Source organism: Mercurialis annua, linkage group LG3, assembly GCF_937616625.2.
Source record: "Mercurialis annua linkage group LG3, ddMerAnnu1.2, whole genome shotgun sequence".
In the NCBI taxonomy this organism is placed as follows: domain Eukaryota; kingdom Viridiplantae; phylum Streptophyta; class Magnoliopsida; order Malpighiales; family Euphorbiaceae; genus Mercurialis; species Mercurialis annua.
In genome coordinates this window covers 7542947-7553057 of record NC_065572.1, presented here as the reverse complement: position 1 = coordinate 7553057, position 10111 = coordinate 7542947, and the positions used below count along the sequence as shown (strand labels likewise).

At 36.0% G+C, this 10111-nt stretch overlaps 1 protein-coding gene across 1 annotated transcript; it reads right to left on the bottom strand.

Moving 5' to 3' along the window:
• Window positions 1-7639: 7639 nt before the first annotated feature.
• LOC126675267 (peroxisome biogenesis protein 7) lies at window positions 7640-8920 on the bottom strand. Its single transcript, XM_050369879.2, has one exon. It carries the CDS (start codon window positions 8843-8845, stop codon window positions 7889-7891), a length of 957 nt encoding a protein of 318 aa, XP_050225836.1. The 5' UTR covers window positions 8846-8920; the 3' UTR covers window positions 7640-7888.
• Between the last annotated feature and the right edge of the window lie 1191 nt (window positions 8921-10111).

Sequence of the window (10111 nt, the reverse complement as noted above, 5' to 3'; positions counted from 1 at the left end):
GGTCTGTGTTAAAAATAAAGTAGCATGGGACTGCTTTAAGGAATCAATCACTATGAACTTTGGAGATTGCAAACGAATTCGTTTTTGGAGGGATAGATGGCTTCATGAACCATTATACCTGCAGTTTCCAGAATTGTATCGAATCAGCAGAAATAAAGACGATTTTGTTAGCTCTTTTATGGATGTTCATAGACAAGTTTTCTGCAATTTCTCTTGGTCAAGGAGGCTTCATATTGGAGAAAAAGAAATTTTTTCTCAGCTACAGCAGGTCCTTCCCCACGCTGACAACTTTGGAGGTTCTGCTGATTTTGTTACGTGGTGTGGAAAACAGCAGTTTACTTGTTCTTCAATGGCAAAGCTGTTAACAGCTTCCGGATTGGCAGTTCATGGAACTTCAGCAGCTTCAAGTCGGACCCGCTCCCTTCCTTCAGTTCAAAAATGCCATGATTTCTTGGTTTCACATGTCTGGAAAGAATCTTTACCTCCCCGTGTTCAGTTTTATGTTTGGTTGCTCGCTCGGGATCGTTTGTCGTCAAAAGTTAGTTTGGTGAGACGGGGAATTCTGAATCTTGATCAATCTTCATGCTCCTTTTGTGGTATAGAGGAAACGGATCTTCATATAGTTCTTCAATCCAATTTTGCTTGGCAATTTTGGTCGATTATTCTGAATTTTTGTGGCATTTGCTGGGTCGCGCCTTCATCCTTGGAGCACTTCTTTTTCCTTTGGCAATCTTTCTCTTCGAGTAGACATCGCATCCTTTGGAAGCTTATTTGGTATTTTGGTGTTTGGCATCTCTGGAAAGCACGGAATAAGCGAGTTTTCAAAGATGAACAATCAAATGTTACGAACTTGGTCTTTATTTGTATTTGCAAATCGGTGGAATTTTATAGATCTAGGAATCAAGGATTTTCTTATACGGGCAATGATGTTTTCCGTAGTTTAGATTTCTTTTGTAATGATTCTTAGTTTGTATTCTTGATTCTTTTTCCGCCCACGATTTTGTGGGCGTGCTAATCCACCTATCATTTATCTATAAAAAAAAATTCATGCAAGATAGAAAGAATCAAACATCAAAAATCAAGTCCATAACAAATATTGAGCCATCAAATTGCAAGTAAATCATAAAAACATCGAAGGTCCAACTCGTAAAGGAACATATTATCTCTCAATCAAAGTAAACAAGCTTCCACCAAAGCTATTTCTTCCTAATAGAATTTAGCATATGTTCATGCAAAGCTTTAACCCTAAGAGAATTTAGTAATATGTTCATGCAAAACAGAACAGAAATTACAATATAGAACACAAGTCAATAACATATCCAAAAAGCTATCAAATTGCATAACAGAACAGTCATAAAATATCAAAGATTCAGAGCAACAAAATACCTCAAAACTCAATCAAAATTAAAATCTTCCATCAAAGTCTTGTCTTTTTTATCAATAATCCACTATCGGTTCATAAAAAACAACAACAATCAACGACCAAAACCCATAGAAGTAAACAAACAATAGAACATAAACCGCTATATCTTACCTTAAAATCAAGGCTTTAGCAGACAAATACTCAGATCTTCCAGCAAACAAAGCAAAAAATGGAAGAAATATGTTAAAACAATGAACTTCTAGACATTATTGAAATTAAAAAAAAAAGGGAAAAAGTTTGATGACTATACCTTAAACTGCCATCGATTATATCTCTAATCACCAAAATCCTGACATGCAATGCAACCATGACTTTCATCGATTCGAAGGTTTTTAGAAACCAAAACTAGTGCGAAAGAAAGGTACATAGACAGTCAGGAACCTTCAAGAAGAAGATGAGAGAGTATATTATTTTTTACTCTGCCGTACTAAATTGTTATACAGTTTTAAAAAAAATTAAAAATTAAAATTTTTGTATACTTAAACAAAATAAATTAATATTTGTAAAAATATTATTTTTATTCTAGTTTATTACATAAAATTGCTTTTGTCATTTTTTTTATTTTTTATTTAATTCTTTCCAACTATAATTAATAAATATGCATGGATGTTTAAATGTGTTTTTTTTATATAATTGAAGAAGGGGAGCGTTTATGGGAGGAGTCGAACTTACGACCTACATTTAATTAATAATAAATAATTGTTTGTAATTCAAAATAAAAAATTTAAAAAAATATACAAATATTTGAGCAATGCAGGCAGCTAGCCCTAAATCTCAAATAATTGAGTTTTCATCCCATGTGAGGAAAAGTTTATCTCAAATAATTTTTTTTTGTTATATTGTTTTTCATGTATTTATATTTTTTTTGGTTAAATATGTATTTATATTTTCTTGTCATAATAATATTAATTTTAGAACTCCCGCTTCATAAACTGATAAAACGGTACCAATGAGTTATAGCTCAAATGGTATAAACGCTAAACAGCAAACTGTTAGGTCGTGAGTTCAATTTATCCCACAAGCGCTTCCCCCTTCCCAAATTATAAAAAAAATACTGATAAAACGGTAGGAAAATGAGCACCAGATCTCCCACTTTGATTTATTTGATTAATAAAACAGAACCCCAAATTTATAATTACGGATTCATTATATAAAGAGAAAATTGCTATAAGATCCTCCATATTTACCATAATTCATACTTTAATCTATTCTGTTTGAAAATCAAACATTATAAAAATTTACATAACCATATTTGGATGTCAACATCATTCTTAATCTAGATCAATGAGAGATTTTCAATTATTTGATCCAATTCTCAAAAGATCAGTGTCTCTACGAACATATCTGATACTATAATATTAGACCAACTATGTGAGATTAGTGCGTAGTACAAAAAAGATAGGACATAAATTTCTAAAGTATCAATAAAAAAAGTGATAATACATTATACATCACCTGATTATTGAACAATTATAGAATATAAAAAGTAGATCCACTTTTCAATACAGGTGCACCTTTAAGGAAATTAGCAGAAAGGTGAGAGGTAAGGTCAATGGTTGGCAAGGCAACCTACTATCCAACGGAGGCCGCGAGACCTTGATCAAAAGTATTACAATGGCGGTCCCAGTATTTACGATGTCCTGCTTCATGCTCCCAAAACAACTTCACAAAGAGATCAATTCCATTATTTCCAATTATTGGTGGGGCCAAAAGACAAATGAGCGTAGGATCCATTGGATGTTTTAGGCAAAAATGTGCAAGCCGAATGAAGTTGGTGGTCTAGGCTTCCGTGATCTCAAAAATTTTAATCTCGCTTTGTTGGCTAAGCAAGGTTGGCGTCTTATCAACCAACCCGACTCTTTGATCACCCGGGTCCTAAAGGGGAAGTACTTCCCTCATGAATCTTTCCTTGAAGCCAAACACCATTCTAACGGATCATGGGCATGGAGGAGTATATTGAGGGGGATAACAATTTTGGTTAAGGGTCTTCGATGGAAATTAAGATCTGGATTTCGATTAGAAATGACCCTTGGCTTCATACGTCCTTCCCTTACACCATTGATGCTAATATTTCTATTCCAGCCAACATCTCTACTATTTCGGATTTAATGGTGAGAAATTATAAGACTTGGGATGAGAGCTTGGTAAGGTCTATTTTTAACGAGGGAGATGTGAACGCCATTCTCGCGCTACCTATTAGCATCAATGGCGACAGAGTAAGTTGCTTTGGAATTTCACCAATGCTGGGTCCTTTTCGGTGAAATCAGCCTATCATTTAGCCTTCTTAGAGGCTTCAGATCAATGCCTCGAAGCTCCTCACGGACCAGTGCATATTCCTTTCAATTGGAAAGCCTTGTGGAAAATGTCCCTCCCGCCGAATTTGAAATGCTTTCTGTGGAAAGCCTTTAACAATAGGATTGCCGTAAATGGCAATAGCATAGAAGGGTCATATCAGTTGCAGGTACTTGTCCCCGGTGTTGCGAGGTTGAATCGGTCAATCATGTTCTTTTGCGTTGCCTGTTTGCGAAAGCGGTGTGGTTAGGATCGCCCTTTAGCCATCTCCTATCTGGCGGTAGTTGTCAGTCTCTCCACGATCTTTGGAGAATTCTTCAGGCAAATGGTAACAGTGGAGTATTGACTGATCACGCCTTGGAAAAGGCTGCTTGGATAATTTAGGCGATTTGGATTGGCAAAAATGCGCTGATTTTTCGTGAGGAAGACAGCGATCCCATTAGCATCTTAGCTGTAGCAGACAACTTGTTCAAGGAATGTCTGCTAGCGTTAAAACCCAACACTGACATTTCCAGATATCAGCCTGAACCAATTCTTTGGCAATCTCCACCTGTGAATGTGTTAAAACTAAATTTTGATGGTGCTTTTCAGAGGGAGCCCAGGATCGGTGTTGGTGCTTGTGTAGCTAGAGACCATACAGGGAAACCATTACTTCTGCAGCTCGGAGGTACAACTTTGTTTGCTCGCCGGCAGTGGTTGAGGCTTTGGCCTTGCGAGAAGCTATTCAGTTAGTAGGACGTATGAGACTTTCACAAGTTATTTTCGAGGGGGATGTCAAAGGCATCATTGAAGCCATGAGCAGCGGAGCAAAGACGGATGTGGCGTGTGATGTTATTTTGCATGATTGTCGTATTTTATGTCAATCATTTACGTTAATTTCTTTTAGTTTTATCCGCGTAGCAGTAATTGGGTGGCTCACTCTTTAGCCAAGAAATCCCTTAGAGATGATTCTTTCCGTTATAACAATCTAGCACAATTGATGTGGCTAGAATCGAAAATCTTATAGTCATTTCTTTTCTTAATGAAAATTACATCTTTCGATAAAAAAGGACAATCGATCATAATAGCATGAGAACATCAAGACATGCAATAATACTTCCTTAAATCAAAAAAATTAAACAATTACGCAACAATGATCAGTTCCTTTTGAAACATATGGGGTTAATTTTTTCTTTTCCATTGACATATCAAAAAATCTTTCACCTAAAAGAAAATTAATTTAAGATTAATATAATTAATTATTTTTCAAATGGTGTTAATTATGTACTATTTCATGAGTTAATTTACTTTATATTTAAATATCTAAAAAAATAAACTAAACTAAAATAATTTTTCTTTGAATACTAACGAGCACTCTTGCTTGAAAACTCTAGAAACTAAACTTTCATTTCTGTATAGTAACATTTTTAATGAGTCAAGGACAAACTTTCTCCAAGCAACTGTTCCGATATGAATTCAAAGTTGAGGGATAATGGAACAGCAATCATATGAACTATTTACATAATAAACTTTTTAAAGATTTATAATTTACATCAAAGGGAAAAATTGTTGATGACGGAAAAAAATAACAAAGTGGTAGAAGAATTCGACCCGTATTTCAGGTATCCTCATATCAAGAGGAGTCAAATTCTCATCTATATGCTTGTATCACAACCAGATGCGGGTTAAAAAATTTCCTTCAGCTGTACATCCCCGGGAGTTGGAATTTTTAAACGTTATAAAATGTTCATTAGCCCTGCCATATCTGTATCCTGTCTCGAATGGATTCCAGAGCTCGCAAGATGCAGATTGTACTCGTGTTTTTGAACAAGATATTTTCACATTAATCACAGTTTCTCTAAGAATTCAAGAAACTTATTCATCCTCATTTCAGTAATTCTTTCGCAGCATTGGACCTCAAACATCAATAATCAATTTTTGGAGCAACTGAAATCATGTGAAAACTTCTATAAGCCTGGTGTGCCTGATTTTAGGATCTACAGAAGTGTAGCCCTCATGTCAGGATCGCCCCAGGCATCAGACAAGTTGAAGAAGGGAAGACGTGGACAATTTGAAGCAAGAGAAACCAATGTTTCATCTCCAACAAAGCAATGAATCTATGATCAAATATACAAGTCGCAAGAAACTCAGAGATTCGGACATGAAGCATAAATGGAAAGAAGCTCAAGAGATTTAAAACCTTGAGAAGAAGAGTGCAATACTAGGGGTAAGCTTCAGGTGCTCCACAAATCTGAAATATAAATGAGAAAGTTCAAGCAAAAGAAGTGACCGGTAATGCTCAAATTAGGCAACTGAGGAGCAAGAAGTTGAAGAGTTGAAGAACTCTTAATATAAACAGTAAGAGAGACAACAGAAGGAAATGCCTGATGAATCCTTTGAGCAAGAAGAAAAACGGGACGACTTCAAGGTGAATTATGATACTATACAATCCTAGATATGGTTGTTCTGTTGATATATGCGTGTTCTAGGGCAAGTTATCTTTTCGCAGAAACTAGTTTATAACTGAACTATCGGGAGGCTTATTGATTTAATTCCACTAAGAAAATGTGATTGTCTAAGTCCCCAATGTTTCGGCTATCAGATCAACTAAAGCTTTACCTGAATGTGTTGACCCTCATCCTACATCTCTTTTTCCTATATCAAGAACAGCTACACCCAGTAAGCAGTAGAACATGCCATCAATCAGGGTAAAGAAAATAAACTACCGACAGAAAAAAAAAAAAAAAAGGAAGAAATAAATACTGAGTTGAGACTTCAAATCATAACGCCAATTCCATCGTGGTCAGAGAACTTACCCGATAAGGCTATACAAGTTATGATGATTCCAAAGAATTTCCCATTTCTCAAGAACATTCACTCTTGTTGTACTTCATTCCCTTTGAGTTGTTATCATATATATTCCGGGTAATTGATTCTAGGGGTCACTGTACTTTTCAAGAATTGCAAAATGGTGACCGAACTCCAAAACGTAACAAAATGGTTACTAAACTTTTAAATATGTGATTTTGGGAGGTTTTTAAGTGTTTTACGGTCAAATTATACATATGTAGTAATAAAATTTTGATTATTTATGACAAATAATACCTTATATTTCATATATACACACAATGAACAAAAAATCGACTCGAAATATTTTTCTTCAGTGACGAAAAATCCTTCTATCTTAACATAACCAAATAGTATAGTAACTAAAATGTTACGTTTTGAAGTTCGGTCACCATTTTGTAATTTTTAAAAAGTACAGTGACCTCCAAAATCAATTACCCCATATTATTCATTGAAGCTTATGTGAAGTTTAAAAGAATTTGGTGTTGAAAAAGATGCGCTCAGGAAAATGTCTTCAGAATTTCATATGGTAGATCTTCTTGCTACATTAAAAAAGAAAAAAACCTACACAACTGACTGTGTGTTCAAACGAAATATGACACAGGAATCTCAGGCTACCTCATTCATGTTTTTTATCTTCTCTCGTGATAAATGAAAAATAAACATAGGGATAAAGTGAAAATATCAAATTAGGAATCACCATGTTACTGACAATTTCATTTCACAATAACTAAATAATGTCAAATATTAGATCCTCTCACCATCTCTACAGGCATATCCGATCCCTAAGACCTTTAAAACAATCTCTTAATCTTTTCAATAAACTGGTCCTACTACAAATCTTAAGGGATTCTATACTTACAGAAATTCATAGCAAAGAAAATGGTGCTACCACAAAGCTCAAAGAAGTGTGAAATTCATAAGCAAATAACCATTTATGAAGTATCAGAATTTTAAGTGAACGAATGCTGAACAAACCATATATTCCACATAATCAGCCATAAAATTAATTCCTCAAAATACTCAAAAACAAAATTCAGAATTCACATTTCACACAACAGAATAACACCAATTAAATGGTAACTTATAGAGTACTGATCAGTATAAACATTTTTCCATTATCAAAACCGATATACAAGGGTTTGCGAGACATACCCGTTGGCATTACCAAGATCAAAAGATAAGGGGATCATTCCACCCGTTATTCTATCTAAGATCGACATATAAAGGGATCATTCCGAAAGTTATTCTATCAAAGTTTGACAACATGAATCCATTCTTTTATGCTGTTTAAAAACCAAGATACAGGAACAAATTGAGACAAACAAAAACCACATTCTCTATCAATCAAGGCGCTCTAGGGTCCGTCCCGTGCTGCCAGACATAAACCAACTCATCCCAACCCGTACTAGCCAGCAACCCCTCGACAAGCACACTCATATCGACCCCAACCGTAAATTCGGTATGATGATCATACCTCCCAACTAAAGCATCCTCAATCATGAAATCCCACATACAAACAGTCATATCATAAGAACAAGACACCATTAAATTCCTATGATGCGGCGAAAATTTAACTTTCCGAACCGCATAACCGTGCCCATTCAACACACTTATTGGCTGCCTATAAGTCCTAACATCCCAAATTTTAATACTTTTATCAACAGAAGCAGTAGCAATTACACAATCATCATACTTATTCCAATCACAAGTTAATATCTCAAAATCATGACCTGGAATTATCATAGTCGAACCGGGCTCGCGTACGTCCCAAATCCTGACCGTACAATCCCCCGACGCCGACGCGAAAACATCAGTGTGGCGTGGATTCCACGCGGCTGAGTACACGCAGTAGGAGTGTTCTTTGAATGTACGGATGCTAGCTGGACGGTCGAGAGTCCATAATTTGATCGTGTCGTCCCACGAGGATGTTATGAACGAGTCACGGCGCGTGGGGTTGTAGTCAACGGAGTGGACTTCACGCGTGTGTTCTTGTAGTGAGCGGAGAGGGTTTTGTTGAGGAGGTAAAGCGGTGTCGTATAGTTTGACGGAGCCGTCGGCTACGGCGGCGACTAGGAGGGAGTCGTGTGATTCGGACCAGGCGATGTCGTAGACGCCGTCGGCGGTGTCGAAGGAGATGAGTTCGGTCAGAGGGAGGGAAGGGGAGGGAGGGAGGGAGAGGATGTGGACACGGCCGTTTCCGAGGATTCCGAAGTTTTGGGAGGTGGCGACGGCGAGGCGGGACTCGTGGAATGGGCTGAATTTGACGGAGTAACCGTTGAATGGCGTTTTAAATACCGGCATTGCGGCGGTGGCAGTGGTGGCGGGGATTGATTTTGGGGATTGAGTTAGTATTCTGAGCTGGAAGTATTGGGAAGTGAAATTTTTGTTTTGGAAGGGTAAGATTGAATTGGGCTTTGATGGGCCTAATTAAGTTGTTGAGAATTATGGGCTTTTTAATTCGAACAATGATGTCCAGTAAAATTAAAAAAGTGCACAGGCAATGTCTTGACGTCCCGGTCCGGGCCTGCACGGGCCAATTATATACTGGCCCAGTGAGCAACTCTAGACTTGAATATAAATATTTGGGCTTTTTACCCAAGTAGCCAAGTTTCATTAAAATATTACTTTTAGAGAAAATGTCACCATATAACTCAAAATCTGAAAACTTTACTTTAGTGACCCACAAAAATATTTTTTGCAAAAATCTCCCTTTTTTTAAAGTTACATTTTCAGCTATACCTCTTTCTATTACTATTACTAAATTGCCCTAATCTGATTATTGTTGGCGCTGCATACCAACACATTAAAAGACGACTTTTCTGGACCTCCGTCGGACCTCGCCGGACCACTGCCGGATCGCCGTCAAACTTCTTCTCCACCAGCTCCTGATGCAGCAGTATGGTTGTCTCTACACATAACAATTGAACTCACCCATCAGAAATTCTCTTTAGAATTTTTGTTTTGCAAATCCTATAGTTTTCAAGATAAATTTTCAGAGAATGAATTTAGAGGATAAATATGGTTAAATTTTGATTGCTTTTGTTTTAATTGATGTGTTCTTAAAATTTTAAATTATTTTATTTTACTCAGTTGTTATTTATGCTCACTAGGGGTGTGCAAAAACCGAACCAAACCGAACCGTTTCACCAAACCGAACCGAAATTGCAATTGCGGTTCGGTTTTTTAGTAACTATGGTTTGGTTCGGTTTGTAATTAGGTAAAAGTTTGGTGTTCGGTTTTCGGTTCGGTTTGAGCATTTTAAAAACCGAAAAAACCGAAAAACCGAACAATTAAATAAAAAATAAAAAAGATATATAAATTTATATAAATTTACATTTTTTTGGTTTAATATTTTAATTATAGTTGATATATAAGTTAATAAACTTCATACAACATATAATTATGCTAATAACTATATAAAAATATTTATTAGACACTTATTATTTAATATTAGAATTTATTTTATGATAAAAAAATTAAAAAATGAAGTAAAAAATTTCGGTTTTTCACCGAACCAAACCAAACTTTTCGGTTCGGTTTGGTGTAAGCCAAAATTAAAATTCGGTC